The sequence below is a fragment of the Anopheles arabiensis genome, chromosome 3, assembly GCF_016920715.1.
Source record: "Anopheles arabiensis isolate DONGOLA chromosome 3, AaraD3, whole genome shotgun sequence".
NCBI lineage: Eukaryota > Metazoa > Arthropoda > Insecta > Diptera > Culicidae > Anopheles > Anopheles arabiensis.
Window position 1 is genome coordinate 17,786,423 of NC_053518.1, and position 18,957 is coordinate 17,805,379.

Genomic DNA, 18,957 nt, shown 5'->3' on the forward strand with positions numbered 1-18,957 from the left:
TGCAGGTGCCAATTGTATTGATGGCACTACTGTAATGCAAAAATGGATCATTATTTTACAGCTCCCAATTCTTGAAATTAGTCTTAGTCCGTCCACCCTAGCGATTTATTTACTTATCGCTACCTCTTTCGCTGCTGCTAATGATGATGATGATGTTAAAACGACCGCAATGAAGACGTTTATCGTGTTTCATTGTTGCTTTTATTTTATCTCCTTTATTGCGTTAACTTCGCTCGTATAATTTCTTTATTTTCTCCCAACTTGACCATAATTGTTTGATTACGATTTTGATTTACCTTTTACCGAGTCGCGCGCAACCCTTCTGTTTTTGTGTACGGCGGCACGGTGCTTATTTGCATAATGTTTCCCAGCCCGAAAACAGGAAGGTTTCGAAGAGTGAAAAACGAGGAGCCTTCAGCAAAGCTGGTTTCTGGTTTAATTGTTCTGTTGAATTGGCGTGTGATGCTGTTGCTCTCGGGACATGGAAACTCAATCGAGAAAATGTAAGCACTAGAGATCATCATACGCATAGCTCTACTACGCACGTGCGTATGCGCCACACAAAACCAAAGCAATTTCCATCGCGCGCTTTTCATCATCGAAGAATATGTGTAAATGTGTGTCTGTGAAAATTAAATACCTTGTTTTCCCCTTTGTTGTACCATGCATGCTCTGCCGGTCGTATCCCAGGCGGTCTGCTGCAATGCGTTGCTCCAAAGAAGGTAATAAGTAATACCCAATCTGCGTCCCACAACAATGCGATGCCGATGATTTGATATGTGAACGAGGTAAACTGATATTGAGTAATTACCGACAACACGCCACCACCTCCTGGGTGAAATAATTGTAAGCGGATTCCGCCTCAACACACCACCGGCCGTACCCGAGAGGGGTTCAATTCGATGGCGCGCTAGTGTATGTGCAAATGTCTGATAAAATCGACAACGCTGAATAACGTTGAAATGATTATGGCAAAGCATGTAATCGGATTTTGAGGCAACAACAGCGTTTGATTTCAAATTGAACTCAATATCCGTTCTTTCCTCTTTGAAAGATAGCATCAACAGCGTGTGGCTTTTCCGGAGGATGCATCTCAGGTAAACGATTTCAAACAGTGCCTTTAAATGGAAGGAAAGTGTTGTTCGTTAGCGTCCAAGGATGAGACGAGTGAGGCTGTTTTGGGTTAATTTGACGTGTACACATGGTAAACGCCACCATGTGCCATAATGAAGTGGAGAAAAAAAAGATGTAATCATCGCGTGTGAATTGCTCGCAATGAAACAAAACATACTGAACCTCCTCAGGAAAGAAAGTGATAATAGGTAAGGGTGAAAATGTGTTCATCATTGAAACCGTCTCAATCTGCGTAAAGAGCAAAGCATATACAGCTCAATCCAACTCCAATATGGACAGTTACGACGTGTCACCAAAAAGTGCTGTCAGTGGGCTGGAAGAGGAAGTAGACAAGTCTTCTTCCACTCCGTCGGATTTTGAAGTGTTTGACTACGAGGACATACGTGAGGAGGCTGCTGGCAGTAGAAATGGACAGCTTCCGAAAGCTGACGCTAGCCGCGCCTATCACCGACGACTCGGCACTTTGAGCAGCGACGATGAGGATGAAGCGTGCGGGACACCTTTAAACCTCGAACTTGCACAGCTTCTGACGCAGGGCATCGTCACGAAAGCGAAGGCCAACTTTGGCATTTCGAAAAACATCGAAACACTCGAACGAAGTACACACGAGCTCGAGTTGGAACAATCGTTCTACGAGCAGCAGCAGCAGCAGGACCATGATGTGCCAACCGAATCCAACCCCAAAGGACATCGGTCAATTTCGCGAACTGCAAGTACGGGTTCCTACTCCGCTTCCTACAAGCGTGATCCCGATCTGTACCTGCGTCGTTCGGATGACGTGGAGCGGGCCTATGACGACGACGCACAACTGCAGCAGGATGCAGATGAAGAGATTGATTTTGTGCAACTTAAAAATGAACAACTGCAGCAGCGACAGCAGGCGGCAGACAGCGAGCAAGTGGGACATTTTTTCGAGGAAGATGAAATGGTGTTTGAAACACACACGCCCGGTTCGGTCGGTGGGAGCGGATTCTTTCGCTACGCCGAACCGACCACCTCCTACCATTCGGCCTGCGGTGGCTACGACAGCGAGCGGATGATGTACGAAGGTATTGTTCTTCTGGCGCGGCTGTGTTTTGTCGCTCAGTAGTAGTGTCTTCGTTGACCGTTGTTTGCGCAAATTTCATCAGGCTTCTTTCTCGGTCTTAAAGCTTTGTTTTTGGGTTTGATTTTCAGTTGCGAATTATTACTAGAAGCGTGTGTGCGTGTGTATACAAATCATAAACATTTTGCATCGCTTAGTTCCGTATGGCTGAATTACATATAACAATAGCTTTATATTCTTATTTGCTCAGTTTTTTGGTTCCTTAAATCTGCTTCTAGTACATGAAAACTAGACTTCAAATGCTTTTTGTACGGTGTACCTAGAAATATTCGTTAGTTTCACGTACTTATCACCTGCCGTCGGATCTTCCGTTCAGATCCGATCCAGCATTGCACAAAACCAACGAGCCCCGAGCAAGGTGTGACGACCTACTGTACATTTAATAAGAGAGAAAATCGATTCGAGTGTAGGACAAACGTCCTCATCTTGATATGTTCACCCCGGTTCAGTCCCAGGTACTGTGTCCCCCCCCCCCGGTACGAAGCGCATCGAATCGATCATTTCCAGCCGTCACCCGATTGTCATGATCACTCCATCGCCACCACCACACATACAATCCACCCCAAGGGTAAGGGCAATCGATCGATCAAGGATGATTCATGAAAAATTAGCTCGGATGGTGGGGCCGGTGTGATGCCGTTGTGTAGCCGTCGCTGTTCCATATAGTTGATGGGAAGCCAGACGGATTAACCCAAAAGAGGATAGATAAATTGCAGCCTGAACTTTGCAGTTATGACTGGGTTGTTGGGCTAACTTCAAACCACCCATTCTCGATGCTGTCCCATGGGAAACTCGTCCCAATCTAGGCTATAGAGGGTGGGAGAGTACGTGTATCAGATCGATTCGACGGATCATCGGGGGAGGAAACGGTTGCTTAATAGGGAAGAAAACTTCATTGATCGGAGGGGAAAAGGGGAATGCTCAAACGCCCCCCCCCTTTGGTATGTTTGATTGGAAGTGAACAACCTGTGTGCCACCAGAAAACATCTTCTGAGGGAACGGTGAATTGTGGCTGTTTTTTGATAGATTGCGTACATTATCGTCAACATGTATCTTTATTGAAACATTCAAGTACAAGAATGAAAGAGGAGAGTGGGCTTTAAGCTGGCTCAGGAAAGCCAGCGTTTGTGTGTGTGTGTATTAAAATTCCCTTCCTGACCGGTTTTTTGTTTTGTCCGAATCGACATGTTACTACTCGGAAGGATGGCCGGTGGAAAGTAGTTTGTGGATAAATTTATAGGACAACTATAGACATGTCTTCATGGACAGAGAAGATGTATTGGATGGGTTAGCGATTGGTTGAGATTGGCTAAGAAAGGTTTGCCAGTGTGTAGAATGGATTGAGCAACCTGTTTTCACCAGAGGAAAGTCTTTTCTATTTCCTGGATTTTAAATAGTGTCACGCGATTTTTTACAAGTATCTTATAAGTTGCATTTATTTGCATTTTATTTTAACGTGCTAAATGCTCTCATGCCTTTATCTGTTTCAAGTTGCTTATTTTAAATGCCTTAAACCCATGCGTAAACAGATTTGATACATTAGACTTCAACAGGCGATAAAGCGATGAACCTGCTATTGAACTTTTTTTTTTTTGCAATTTGCACCGTATCACTATGTATCACGATTTCCACCCCTCCGATTACACAGGTCATCTTTGCGCGGAACTCTCCACTCTGCATCCGTGTGCATTATAAGCGATAGGGGGAAAACGGTGGACGACACATGCAGGTAGCAGCAGCAACAACCCAGAAACCTTCATTTGCAAAAAACCAGGTCAAAAGTTGCTCCGGGGGCAGGTGGGCAAAGATTATTAAGAACCGACCGAACCTACTTTGCAACACACACACACACCCTCTTCTCATGAGGGTGAATGCATCACGCTAAACCGCATTTTCCCGTTAAACATGGGGCGTGTCGCTTTTCCTTCGAGTGGCGATAGGGATGCTAGATAAATTAGTTTATTCGATTAGTGTTAAAAAGAAGAAAAAAAGAAAACAAAGAGAGCATATTGTAGGGTTTAATAATTTTGTTGCAAATTGTATTCCTTGCCTTGCCACTATTGCTATGGATGCGTTGTATGTGTGATTGTACACTTTGTATTTCATTGTAAGACGAAATTTTCATACAAACGCACGAAAGTGTGCGCATCCAGTGTCAGTTGGGTAGTAATTTAAAATTACATCGGAAAATGAATTATCATTCATTCAAGAAGAATTGGCAGCCATTAACAAACACTCGCCGCACCTCGGACGGTGAAGAAGGTGCAGAACAAATTGCTACCTTTTTGGCCAATCGTCCAACCGTGAGTGAAAATGAAAGAAAAACGCACGCGTTCCCTGCCCCTATGTTCGTAAACAAAACACACCACAACATCATAATGATATGTTTAGAATGAATGAAAGGTGTATTGATTGTAGCGTGTAGCAGTGGGAGGAAATAATTGTGCAGAAAATATGTTTTCCTTCGGCGCCCTTTTTGGTCCCCCGGTTGCGAAGATGGCAGGAAGGGGGGCTACTGAGGGTAGTGCTTTCTTTCCTTCTGTACGTTTGTTTTTCCACCAATCCCACCAATACATACGTAAGAAATGGCAACCGGATTTGAAATCAAAAGCCTCTCGCGATCGATTGCACGCGCGTGTGCGTTGGCGTAAAGTTATGCGCACAAGTTGCGCGGGAGGAAATTAAATTAATGGCAGCGTGCTGCCGGTTGCAATGGTGACATTTTCTTTACCTTTTCCGCACCCCCGTACAGGGCAGGTAAAAGGGGAGAAAATAATCATATTCGATAACGATTCAATTAACGTGCTCCTGTGGGAAGAGAAAAGAAGCCGGTTCCCCGTCATGCTTCTCGTCTTCTTGCGGAATCTCTTGCGCGCGCATAATAAATTGTGGCTGCGTTTTTAGCATCAGCCGCATGTAGTGACATTTGAAAGGTGGAACAAGCCCTCCCACCTTCCCTCCCATTGTCAAGCAGGGGAATAATCGTGATTAGCCATTTCGGCTGAATTAATGTTTCACGCAGTGTAAGCAATTACGGGTTAGGCCCGGTGAAATGCAAAGAAACACACTTCAGTACAGAGGTTGACAACATTGTTGGCGTCCCTTCGCCATAACGTAAATCGCGTGTAGCGATTTGTTGGAAAACTATTAAGTCGTTTCCTGGCCAGAAGTCGCTCTCGTCGCGTTGTTGTGATCGATACGATCACTTTCCTTTAACAAGCTGTTGCTGCTACTGCTGCTGCTGTCCCCGTCTTTGGTGGACGCATGCAAACGGGTGTAAAAACAACAAGATCACACGGAAGTGCGTAGGCGTCAATGCTTGGTAGCGTCGTTTGGCGATGAACTTTTCCCATAAATTTCTTTACACCCCGTCAGTTCCCCTCGATATTTGATCTTGTTTTTTTGTGTGTTGTGTTTCATGGGAAGCTAGTTTAGCCCTTTAAAGAGTGAACATTGTTTTGTTGTTGCTCTTAAATAATTCCTCCAAGCGAGATGCCTACGAGATCTGCATAGTCGAGCCTGTGCAGCAGAAGATGGCTGAGAAGAGAGAGAAAAAACCATCGAAATTCCCCTTTCCTCGTATGTGTAATGGATGAAGCTTAGCACAATGGTCAGTTTGATTTGCATTCAGTTGTTTTGCTGCGCTGCCTTTACATCCAAGGCCTCTCGTTTCTTTTCCTCTCGATCGTTTGAAAGTGCCTGCTCGTTTGCTCACTAGTTTGAGATCACCACCCACAAGGCGGCGTACGCGTGTAGAGTGTGTGTTTTTTCCAAAGCGTGAAATAAATTGCTGAACAATGTTGTTGTACAATATATTACGCCAAAGGAAAGGTGACGGCACACCAAAACACCACTATATTGGCAGCGTGTGAACGGAATGGGAAAAGCTACTAGCCGGCAGCCAGCATAGACAGAAGAAAGGAAAAAAAACGAAGCATCAAGAGCAAAATATAATAACGGACACCTTCCCGTGATCGCGAAATTTACACTGTGCACACCTTTTTCCCGATTTGCATCTGATTCTTGCGATGTGTGAGGGAAAGGGAGCAGTAAAATGCGTTCGGGCGCGTTGTTGTAATGTCGCTATGCTGTTGCTTTAGAGCGAGAAAAAGGCACAGCTACAACATGGAAAACAAGCTGTGTTGGTGCCCCAATGTGTTTTAGCCTGGGAAAAGTGATTCAATTTCCTTTCGAACCCACATTAAACAATGTGTATGTGGTGCTGCTGCAGGCGGTGGTGGTATGTCTCAATCGGAATCGATTGGAGAAATGGCTTAATTTTTACCTCACAAAGTGTATGCGTTGCAAGAAAAAAAAATGGGGAAATTGCGTACGGTTTTGCAAAACGATCGTAGTTTATCACTTAATTAAAATAGATAGTGTGTTTTGCGATGTGTTCAATAGTTTTAGATGAACAGTTGGGAAATATTGGACATTTTACAGCTCTCTGCAAAACTTGTTTCAATTTCATTCACTTCCTACAAAAAAAACAACCTCTTTTCACTATCACTTTCTGTGCATTAATCGTTATCACAGGTTTTCCAATTTCCTTCCCGGAATTTTCATCCATTTCCGCCATTTACTGTGTGTTTAGCCCGCACTCCCTCATCACACTTGTCCGCTGTACCGATGCAACGTTCTGAAAACTATGGCCCAACCTCCAAAAGCAAGTACTTTCCCATTCGATTCACAGCACCGCAGCGTGTCGCTGGAAATAAAGTGGAAAATAGAAGGGCGCCGGCCGAGCACACCTTTGGGAAACGCCCCAGAAAAATTAGGAAAAGTACAAGCGTTGCGCCTTATCGTGTGCCCCTTTGTGTATGTGTTTTTTGTCCCCGCAATGCTATATCCTCCCATTTTGGTCATCGTCATCATATCTCCGCCGTGACAATAACAAACGCGGGGTTACGGTGGGTCGTCGCGCCAGCGATTAGTTCACTTTCGCTGAGCGCGCAGCGGCGCCATGCGCTTCGTTCACAAGACGGTGTAGTAAAATATGTTTATCACTATGCTTTGGCCCGTTAATCTTTTAGCTCAGGGAAGTATTTAAAGGGAGGACGGAACACCGGATCGACAAAAGAAGGAAGAGGAAGACGCGAACGATCGCACGATCACGAGCTTGGTTTGGTGTTGTCGTCGAGATTGGGACACACTGAGCGCGCGAGCGCACTTGGTGACGATAAAGTGACGATCCAGCTCCGTCTGGGCGACTACCTTTTCCCCTCTAGTGGCTTGTTGCAGTATTGCAGCAAGGGGGTGGAAAACCACAACCTTCAACATTGGATGATGGCGTTGCAAAAATATAAACTCCTTTGGACGTGACTCTATGATTAAGCTTGTTGCACGTTTTGCGGAATTTCATGCTGTTGCTGCTGCTGCTCTTCTGATGGTTTCTTGCAAATCGCATTCTCATTGCGTAAAAAGTCCCTCCCTCCTGCTTGTTCGGTGCACCACATTCTCACGGGAAGATGTGTGTGTTGTTTTTTTTGCCATCGGAAGTCCGTACACCGAAACTAAATCGAATCGGGCGTCCATAGTGTTTGCTCAGCTCACCGTGATCGTCCAATCGGCTGAAAACGTGCGACGATAGGAAGGCCCGGCGCTTTTCCTTTCTTTCTGTTTAATTTTCACATACGTTATTATTTTCGTTTCACTTTTCACTTGTCCCTGTCCCCTGTCGCAAGAGGGCGTTAAAGCCTAGCATTTCACAGCTCGTTTTCGCATTACACTGCCTTGCGGTTTTAGTTTCAGGTTTTCATTTGCTCCAATTTTCTTCCTTTTTACCCCCACACACACACACAACTCTGTCTTGTCGCTTCGGGCCCCAGCGGGGCACACGATGTTTCGATTCGTGTGAACAGGAAATTGAACACTTATTTTTAATGATTCCAAGCGGACCTGGCACGTCAGTGTGGTCAGGTATGGCCAGGGCCAAATGTATCGGAGAAAGGGAAAACATAAGAGTTGGAAATTAAGGTGAACGCTTTTGTTTTTCAGGCTCATGTTTGATTTACAAGCTACAGAATTGGAATCAGAATTTTCGTTCCACAATTAGAATAAATCTACTAGCTCATTTTTAGGTAATTCTGGAATATATTCCCGTTAGACATTTTTCACATCAAAATATAGATCTGGCTGTGAACGCAGCAACAAAAAACCAACATTTAAATCCGTTCCGCTTGGATGAAACCATAAACAAAGATTCTCATCTCCATCTTCTCCGACATGATGCTCACAACGGTGAACACTAGCATGGGTTAACTCCCATGACGAATTTGCTACACCTGATGGACAGTGTAACAACATTTGGGGCATAGTTTATTTGCACAATTCTTCAACCTTTCAACCATTCTCCTTTCAAGTCACGGGGTTCATTCAGCACAAATTACGATGAGAATCTTGTGTGCGAATTGTGCTTTCATCTTGCATCCCAAGCAGAGTCCTAAAATAACCTGAAATGTTCTTATATGTGCTTGCAAGAGGTGGTCGTGAGGAATAAAAAGGAAAAACGTATCGTCTCATTCAGCAAAGAAAACACCAGCCACCATCGGGCCATCGTTCTGAAAATCTTGACTTTTCATTTCGGTTCATGAATTTCCTGATCCCTCAACCTCTCTGGGGTGTCTTGGTTGTCTGGGACAGAGTCTGAAGGGCTGATTTTATGTTGGTGCGTTTGTTCAAGCTTGCTCACCTCTTTCTGACTTTGTTTTATGATTGCAGCTGTGCGTTTAATTTACAACTTTTTCTTCCCCATTCAAAGAAGCTATAAAACAAACAATCTCACGAACAGCATTTTGATTGTGTGATAATGATGCCATAAACCAATCTCGTCGTTCTGTGCCCATTGGAGTCATTGACACTTTTACTTACGGCGTGATAATCTCTCTGAAGCGTGTGCTGTCTTTGCAATTTTAAAATTTTCTGATTGGGACTTGGGAGTTTTTCTGAATGGGACTCTAGTTTTTTTTAGCAACTTTTTATGTTTAAAGATGTTGCACGGGGCTTTACGGATGTCTTGCATTGTGCTGTGCATAACCAATCCCATTTGCTAGTCGCCGTGCCGTGCGCGTCGCCGTTATGCATCACTAAATCTGTATTCATGTTACGAATTGGAAATCAATTTTACGTAAACGTTCATCCCGGAACGGCACGAAAAAAAGGCAACAATTAATACGATTTTTGTCCATCCGCTCGATTAATCGTCGTCTCAAGCACACTTCAATCCATCTCCCCCCTTCTACTACCGCATTACGTTACGGTTCTCCATCCTCACATGGTGGTGTGTCACAAAAGTGCAATGCGTGCTGTGAGGGGCGGCCTAGTACGCAAACAAAGTCTAGTGCAGCCGGCGTTTCCGATTCACTAATTTCAAAGCTGGATTTGTGTGCTGGTTTGTCGCACTCTTTCCGCGGCTATTCCTAAAAGAAAGTAACCTTCTTCAGATTATTCTCATTCCAAAGTGCCCACGTACACGCCTGTACAATTCGTAAAGCTGGATTCAATTTTCCTTTTTAGTTTGTCCTCCTTGCCTGTTAGGGTCGATCAGTCAGTCAATCCCGCTGTGTCGCGGACATTATTAATGCCTTCTCGCGCGTTTAATACCGCGTTGGAGTGAAAATAATTTTAAGCACTGTATGTGGGCATGTAAAAGGAAAACAATTATTGCTGCTTGTCTGTCTTCTTGTGCTGTGTTTATGTGGTAAAAAGCCAGAAAAAAAGTATTAGAAAACTTTTAAAATAAACAAACGCATCGAATCCATAGAAACGACTGTGACAATCTTCCGTCTCGCATGCGAGCAAACTGACAATAGGGAAAGAAAATAGGAAAATCGTATAAGAGGATGGCAATGGCTTATTGAAAAGTCACACTAATCCTCTGAAGCGTGTCATGTTGTACCATCTTTGAGTGTATGCTTGTTTAAAAGGTTTGAAATGGCACGAGTTTTTCCCGAAGGAAGAAAACGCTTTTAGAAAAATAAGACAAAACATCACCCAACACATTTTAATACCAAGAACTCAAGTGTCAAGGTTTCAACATCATTCGCCAACCAATAGGAGAACTACTTAACAACCACTTGCCTACCACTACACTGAGCGCGAGAACTTGTGCTAGTGCTTTCTCTTGGCACGCCATAATGGCCTCCGCAAGCAATCGATAGTAACACGCACCGTCGCCGAGGAGTCAGCTGCGAGCAGTTTGTACGTAGAGTGAGCAGCACGATAGAAGTGTATGTGTGTTTTATCCGTCCAGGATATTTGCGAAGGAGGAAGCAACACTACCAAGCTTGCCAAGAGTCAGTCAATGTTTGACGTTTCGTGCGCGTAGACGGATGTTGCGTTGAGTGTGAACGAAAAAGGAGCGTTGTGTGAAGAATATTGTGTGCATTAATTGTGCAGAGATCGTAAATTAAGATATAGCAGTGTCTTCAAAATGGGCTACAATAAGAAGTGTATAAAAACTATCGTTTGAAAAGGTGTATATTTTGTGTCGGTCTTGTGTTGTGAGCTCATCAAGAGCACTTCAGATTTTCAAAAAATCTGTTTTATCAGAAAAAAGCATCTTCCTCCAATTTGTCCAATAAGAGATAATTTCATAAAACACAAACACAATTCAAGGACACCTTTGTGTTCATTAGGTTTATGCACTGCGTACGTGCATTCGGTAGCGTTCCATCCACATTTCATCAGCGGGAGGAAAATATCGATCCTTTGTCGCAGAGCACGACGCGGAAGTTATAGATTGGCTGCGTATCGCAAAAGGGTGGAAAAGCGCAGAAAAAACGAGGTGCATTTTCATGTTGTGAAATTTGATCGCTATGTACATTCACGCCCTTCGCCCTGTTCCGTGTGCACACCATCAACCTTCCTGACTGAAGCTTTCATTCGTCTTGTAGCAAGATCATTTTGCATTTTACGCATCCTGCTGCTGCTTCTGAATTCATTGTTTGGTTTTGTAAAGCAAAAATGTATTTATTTTTGTTCGCACAAACACATCATCACTATCATCATCATCATGAGGTGTGCCCTGCTCCTTGTTAGGCGTCATGGCTTGTCATTGGTGTGGCTCATCTATTGCGCATGTGCGCCAATGTCACGTAGTATTTGTGCGTTGCTGCTGCTCCGTGTTGCTGTGCTTGCTTTTGCATTAGATTTGCTTTCATTCATCGTTCATCTTCTTCTCCCCAGCCCTGTTTGTCGTAGTGCTTGTTGCGGAAAGATTTCGCAATTTGTTGGTTTGTTGTGAAGTTTGTGAATGTATTGTATAGATGCGGATAATAGTTCCTGTTTTTGACATTCACCAATATTAAAATGATTAGTAAAAGTCACAACAACAATCTACGCTTCCATCTCAATAACAGTTATTATATTTGTTACTTAATGGAAGTGTTATTGAATAAATCTAAATATTGGTTTCAACAGTTAAAGTTACTTTTTGTATAATTTGTCTTATATTACGGGTTACGAAAATTACTCCTTAAAATCATCTTAATTTAATAAAATTGGTTCAAAACTTTTAATATCGATTACATCACCAAAACAATGTCCAGGACTTTGAACGAGAGAAAAAGTACAATTTCGAACTGATAGGTTCTGCGTTCTGCGCAGCATCCAGTGCTCTCCATGAATTTTTGACAATTCTCTCTTCTCACAGCTTCTCTCCTCCTTAAAGGTAGATAGCCTTTGGTTGAGCTCGTTAGATACTTCAGAAGAATTTCAGTGCTTATCGGGGTATCCATCGCCTAGCGTGTTTTGTTGTGTGCTTTCGTACTGTTGCAAGCTTACCAGCAATAAATTATTATAAAACAGAAAACAAACCATAAAACAGATTGTGTGCGTGTGAAGACGACATAATCATTCCCCTAGCCAGCGCGCATGGTGGTGGTGTGTGTTTCTTAAATGAATGGTGATGCAAAAAGGCGAAGATTGCAGTTGCTTCTCTCGCGCCGAGGCGTGAAGAAAATATGCGGCGAAAATTCCCTCCGGCCCGCCTGATGATGGCGGTGGTGGCTGTGAATAGTGAAGATTATTAAACGGTTAACACCACTTCTCTGATGCTGTGTGGTGTTTTTGTTGCGTTCAAATACACAACCGGCCGCACCGGGTGAATAGTTTGAGCTGCTGTTTGTCTGTGTTTTTTTTTTTTCGACGATGTTATTTCCGTTTTTCCTCCATCGATAGTGAGAGCGGGCAGCGATTATTTGGCTAATTGATCGTTTCTGTAAGCTTAGTTTTACCGCATTTCCGCTGGCAGCTCTGTCTGTGACGGCACAGCACACAGGGAAGGGCAAATTCAATTGGACCGGAGCTGGATATGATGGTGGCTGTGTAGACGCGCTGACGACAACTACGTCACACCGCAGGGGCGAATGTCTCCCGTGTACCCTTTTTTTATTATGCGTACGTGCTTTGCAAAACGTGTCTGGCGAGGAAAAGTTTTTAGGCAAAACACATTCAAACACACACACACTTACACACTTCGGTAACGAAAGTGAAAAATCATTTTCTGGTGCGTGTGTGTGTGATCTATGGACGATGGATGTTGTATTTTGCTACGGATGAAAAGTGAAGTGAAAACTATCAATTTTCCTCTGTCTCGCGACCACACGAAACCAATTTTTTTTGGAAGAGGTGGCAAACATAGACGTCGTTCATGTTTGTCCGAAACGAGGGGGCAAATTGAAAATAAGGCAGTACCGCATTTGCCAGCTTCCACCATCCATTCGCGTGCGCATGAGCTTCTCGCTGTCTCGAGTTGTATGTGGTAGTAGTGTTTGTGTGTGGGATGCAAACATGTTTTGCACGAATAATCTAAACATCTCTTTTATTTTATGTTGTAAAAATGTATTTGAAATGTATACAAATTTGTAAATTGTATACAAAGCTCAAAATAAAGCCACGTGTATGTAATGTATTGTGTCATAGAAGCGTTTCGCAGCAAAGCATCCATGCATAAGACAAAATTGCCGTCAGAGCGACAAAACATCCTACTGCTGCATACCCATTTACCGGCCCTTGAATTGCAGCATCAAAGCTTGAGCACGTTGAAATGCTTCGGAAGACTTCAATTTGGCCCGAAATAATTGGCCACTAATATGTGAGGTGCACGACCGGCCAGGGGACCACTTTCCAGCGAGCTGCTCATTCATTTACTCTAGTAACTTCAAAAGATGATGAGGTTAAAGGGGTCTCCTTCTGTTGGCCGCAGAGGACCAATCTTGAGGTAACCGGGTGACGGCACCAAACAACCATTCGGTCCAGTGTGGTCATTTACCGTCTTACCGCACACTAAGAGGTCTCTCTCTTTGTGTTTCCACGCATACTTGGAGGAACATTTTTTCCGATGCATGAAGCAAAAATGCACTGTGCGATGCATTTTCTGTGGCAAACGCACGAAACGTCATCATCATCATCATCATCTGTATCTGTGCACGTGAGTTTCTGGGACGAAGATTCGTTGACCCGTGGAATCGTTCCAGCGAGCGAGAGACAGCGGGACTGATGAAATGCTTAACGGAAATTTCTCACATTGCACCGGTACTGAGGCGCTTGCATTTGTCTGCAAATTGCATGTTGCGTACGCGAGATGCACACAAAAATGCACCAAAGCATCTTTTCCACCTTAGAGAGAGTGGAGTTTTTTAAACCTTTATGGATTAGTATTTTTCATCTTTGTCGCAGGGTTACTGCTGCAGCATAACTGTGTATCCATCAATTGTAGTAAAATTTAATCTATTTTTCCTGTAGGACTTAGAGGAACTATAAATGTTTCCAAGCGTGCTACTTCATTTGTTCCATTATGCAGTATGCACCCGTCTGAAGAAAAATCTGCAAACATAAACGGCAAACAGTGGCAACTTCGTAGGTGGAGGACAGAAAAAATCCACCTCCTCTCTTGTTTAACAACAACTCAATGTATGCACCATGCCACACCAAAGATCTTATTGTTACGGTGACTTCTGCTCCCACCGTAGAGAACACATGTTTGGTTGCTTGTTGGCGTACCTGCCCCGATTATGTGGTAAATATGACTTGACAAAGGTCACCAGAGTGCACAAGAAAACGGTCTCTACTCCGCGGTGAATGGTACAAATGCAGTTGTGAATGTAGGTTGCATTTGTTTTGCATCCATTCATCTTGAAGGGTGTGCAACATGGTGTATTACAGTTAGTAGGCATTCGTCTCTCCTTCTTCTCCTCTTTCTCCGGGCAAGATGACAACAACCTGCAGCTTCTCCACCGCCTTTACTGCAGGTGTCAATCGAATGCGGGAGACGAAAGACCTGCAGGAATAACAAACACTGCGTTTGTTCTCGTTACAATGTAAAGTTCCCCTTACGCCGGGAGCCTCCTACGCATCTTACTCATTATGCAGAGAGCGGTAGAGGGAGCGTAGTGTGATTTATTCCGCCAATTTTCTCATCCATCTGCTCTCGGAGTTTGCATTAATTGGCCTGCAAGAGAACAAAACAAAAAAGACAACATTTCATATCAGCACTTATCGCTCCTGCCCATGACCGTGAGCTTGAGAGGAGGTTTTCCTTCTCTTCACTCATTAGAAGCAACATTCTCTATTAGGTTATTAGCTTGAGTAGCAGGCAAAAAATGCCGCAAATCATAATCCCGTGTGTCATTGCGTGGAAAACTGTGCATTAAGTAATGGTTTCATTATGTTTTGTCTCTCCATTTATCTACGCTGTGTAGAGGCATCCCTTCGCATCATTCCATCCGGTTTTGAGACATTAGTCATCCACTTCGTGCCTATCCGCTAAGAACTAAATCTCGAGTTGGCGTTCCAGTTCGAAACGAAACTTTAAATTGCGTTCACTTTATCATTCAGCTCTGCACACGTGCGGCGGGTCATCAGCGTGTGTGCGATGCATTACTACGATGCACCCCGATGTACGGCGTGGACGCACTGCACTTTGTTTCGTTGCATTCTTCTTTTAAGTGCTTCAGCCGTCTCGGAGTAGAGCAACATTTCTCTGTTCCGGTCGTTGGGTTGAGATTTACCCTTTTGCTTTTTAGGTTAATGCATAATTTCTCTTCCGGGTGGGTTTGCTTCTGCTATCAACTCACCCTTGAAAAACTGGTTGAAAAGGCATAATAATTTTACTCCTTTTTTCGCTTTTGTTGTTGTGTCGTACTCTGCAATTCTAGATGATTTGCAATGTTGTTTTTTTGCGAATGCAATCAGCCTTTGTTAGGTAACGTTTTGTGTTTTATTCCGCTACGGCAACAAACTGCCTGCGGAACGGATTGGTAACAGTTTTAAAAATAATGTGCCGCTACTTGCACGGACGCAGCAGCATCGGTAGCAGCAAAGATGTTCGTCCCCGTTTCCGAGTGCAAATCCGTTGGTCCGTTATGCAAATTGCGAAGAAAAATCGATTGTTTCTGAACCGAATGGGTGCAACGATGGACGCAGAGATGGGTGTGTGCTCTTGTGAGGCATGCAAATTTAACATGCACAGCACGCGATATTGATCGCAGTGAAAAGTGGGTTAATTATAATTTGATTATTCTTTCTCCGTTCTGTTCCCTGTTGTTTGTTTTGAACGTTTGCAAGAGCCAATCAACCTCCTGGGAACTGTAAAAACAATATCATTATTGATGCTTCTGTCTGATTAATTTAATCCAAACCCCCCGATGCTGTTGCTTAAATAATCAATTATCGTACATTTGTTGGAGCTGGTTGATGGTGTGATCAACAAACGGAGGAGTGAACAGCAGTGCCGGACAGAGATCAAGTCTCTAATTCCCTGCTTAATGGACACAAGGGTTAATTATACACATTGGGTCATTCTAATACTCAGAATAAGGCTTACGGATTAAGATAATTTGTAGACTACGTTCTCCCAATTCTATGCCATACTCTCTTCCGTAACAAAAATATTTATTTGAACCAATGTCTCTACAGTATATTGCATGGAAATGTGATTAAAATGTGTGTGTGCAAATGAAAGTATTTTAACAATGATCTGTTCAGACGAATCCTATTCTGTGTTCTGAACCTCTCAATACCCCTCTCTGGTTGGCAAAGACATTTATCATCGTTCTCTAAACAAACAATCAGACTTTGTGACTGTGATTTTAAAGAATTAAAAGCATCAAATATCTCCAAAAATGCTTTCCCGTGCGGTGAACGTGTTTCGTAAGAAGAAGTCTCGCAAATCCGCACACCACGACGGCGAAGATGACCGTCACGGTACGGACACGAACGCAAGCGAAACGGAAACCGAACCGGACGACTGCAGCTGCCACTCGGAGCCGGTGCTGCCGGCCGGCCTCTCGCCAGCATTCGCCAGCAACGGCCGTCTGCTGCAGGACAGTTCACCCGCCTCCTCCACCGAATACTTCCAAGATGGTCCCGAACAGTACCAGGAAACGGGCGGCCGTAGAAAGAAACACTCAAGCAAAGAGGAGCAAACAGCGAGCGATGAGGTGCGTGAAGAGTGTCGCTCTTCTTCAAGCATTGCATCGTCCCTGCTGTCGACGATCCGGCGGGCTCGGTCGCGGTCTCGGTCTCGGTCAATCGCGTCATCATCGCCGGCCGCCACCGGTCGAAGTACATCGAAGCTGCTACCCACCTCGAAAAGTACGCTAAGTAGTAGAAGCCATCGTGGTGGTGACCATGGTGGTGGTTGTGTTGATCGTGGTTACGGTGGTACCGGTTCCTCTGCTTCTTCTGCACTGCTGCACGGCGACGAGGAACGCAATGCACTGGTCAGTTCTGACAGCTTCGCCCGTGACACGAAGCGTGGGGTGAGGGATCCGTCCGAGGATCACCTTCGATCGTCGCCTACCCAATCTACCGAGCTTGCCGGTGCTGCCAGTGACAGCGGTAGTGGTGGTAGTGTGAGGCAAGGTGATGGAAAACGGCAAGGTTTGACGATTTCTTATACAAATTTTGATTGGATTGCGCCCCAAAAAGGGTGAAAGAAGATGTGTTAATTGGTTGGGGGTTCTTAATTTATGTTTTGTTTTGGTTTTCTTCCTTCCCTAGTGTTCTTTGCTGTGCTGTGTGTGTGTGTGTGTGTGTGTGTGTGTGTGTGTGTGTGTGTGTGTGTGTGTGTTTGTTTTTATGTTGGTATGCTAGATATGGTATTCAATGTTTTCCCACAGTTTGGCTTGTGTGTGTCTTTATTTTCTTGGATTTGCTGTACAATAATTATAATGCACTCTAGTTAATTACGAATTGATTATGGAACTTATTTGACTTCAAATTAAAAGTTTACCTAAAAGCAAATTTGCCTCAAATGGTCATCAAACACTCAAGCAAATGCAACTGCCACTACATAGAGAGTTGCCCTTTACGGATGTAATGAGGGAAAAAATCCTTTCCTGCTGTGCCACTGTTTGCTAGCCTTGTTTTGGCCCTTCAAAAAACCACTTCTGGTCAGCGTTATGTAAATAAATTCAATGTAATAATTTCCGCTCTCAAATGCCCTGCGGAAAAAAAACAAATACATTACTCGATAACGAGCTTTCCAACTCACCTTTCGCCCACCTGCTTGTTTTTATCCTTTGCAAAGATCTTGTTCCCAAGTTCGATCTTCAAACCTAGGTGCCACTAATTGCAATTCGTTCGTTCGAATGCAAACAAGAGAATGAAATTAAATGCAACAGCAGGTTTCCTTCCTTCTGCGCTGCGGAGGGCGAGCGTCTTATGGTTTAAGTTGGAGAGCGCAACTATACTGGATTTAATATGTAGGCCCGTCCCCTTCGGCACCTTGTTAATGCCGAGCTTATCGGTGATCGCGAATACTCTGTACCACCACCGTCGTCGTCATCGTCGTCGTCGGTGGCGGCAAACCTGTTGCCCGGATCTCCGCTCACCGCGCTATTTTGAACTTTTACTTCGACGAGCAACAATATAAATGCTTTTAATAGTCCGTTCCTTTCCAACCACCCTCCACCGTAGTAGTATCGTCTCACTGTCTGCAAAGGTGCAAGGGTTAGGGCAAAGGATTGGCGCAGTTCGAGCTTCATTCATGCTGTGGTCTAGCCTAGAAGGTGCGGTTCGTGCGAAAAGTGTTCACCCCGTTTCGATTTCATCGAACCGGCAAAAGGGTCTGGGAAAATATTTGATCTTTCCTCCCGCGTCTCGACGCTCTAATGTCAGCGAAGGTATCAAAAAGAGCCCTTTTTGAGTGGGTGTGCGGTGGCTTTCCTGGAAGAAGGCCGTCAGGCTTTCAGCGAACCAGTACGATTTATTTAGATGCGAGTTGGAAAAGTAAATACCAAAACACACTGGTTGGTATTTTACGAGGGCAAGCATCGACGATGGAATGTTTGCAGGTTTATTATTAACCAGCGGTAATATTACTTCGCCTTCCAAACCAAACCCCACCCCATTGGGCGGGATGCTCACTGCATTTTGCTAGAAAAACGTTTTTACGTGTTTGCAGGCCGATCGCTTATCGGATAGGAATCGTTTTTCTTTCTGCCTTTCTGCTATGTGTTTAGCAAAGCGGATGGAATTATGGTCCTCCGTGTTCTTGGTACACAGTTGCCTTTTCTCTTTCAGCGGGGCTACATCTAGCTACAACTCGAAAGAAAGTGAACGTTTTGCGCTGTACTGCGAGTTTGGAGTACTGCTAGCAAAAACATAACACCCCCTTTTGAAAGGATTCCCCTGGCCAAAGGTCTAATTAAAGCCGGGCCTCGGAACCGTTCCAGGACGCTGGTTCATTTTCCCTATCCACGCGAAGAAAAGCG

General features: G+C 44.2%; 1 protein-coding gene across 11 annotated transcripts in view; it reads left to right on the plus strand.

The window, feature by feature from the left end:
- Nucleotides 1-18,957, plus strand: part of LOC120903018 (trafficking kinesin-binding protein milt) — an 89,055-nt gene that overhangs the window by 60,633 nt on the left and 9,465 nt on the right. The window contains exon 2 of one of the 11 annotated variants that reach the window (XM_040312191.1): nucleotides 1,055-2,183. The exons of 8 other annotated variants lie outside the window; for them this stretch is intronic. In XM_040312191.1, the coding sequence (XP_040168125.1) occupies nucleotides 1,406-2,183 (778 nt within the window). In that variant the 5' untranslated portion in view covers nucleotides 1,055-1,405. Of the gene's footprint in view, nucleotides 1-1,054; nucleotides 2,184-10,530; nucleotides 11,025-16,167; nucleotides 17,123-18,957 lie in introns of those variants that run through there. 2 more of the 11 variants (XM_040312197.1, XM_040312192.1) reach the window with 2 other exon arrangements.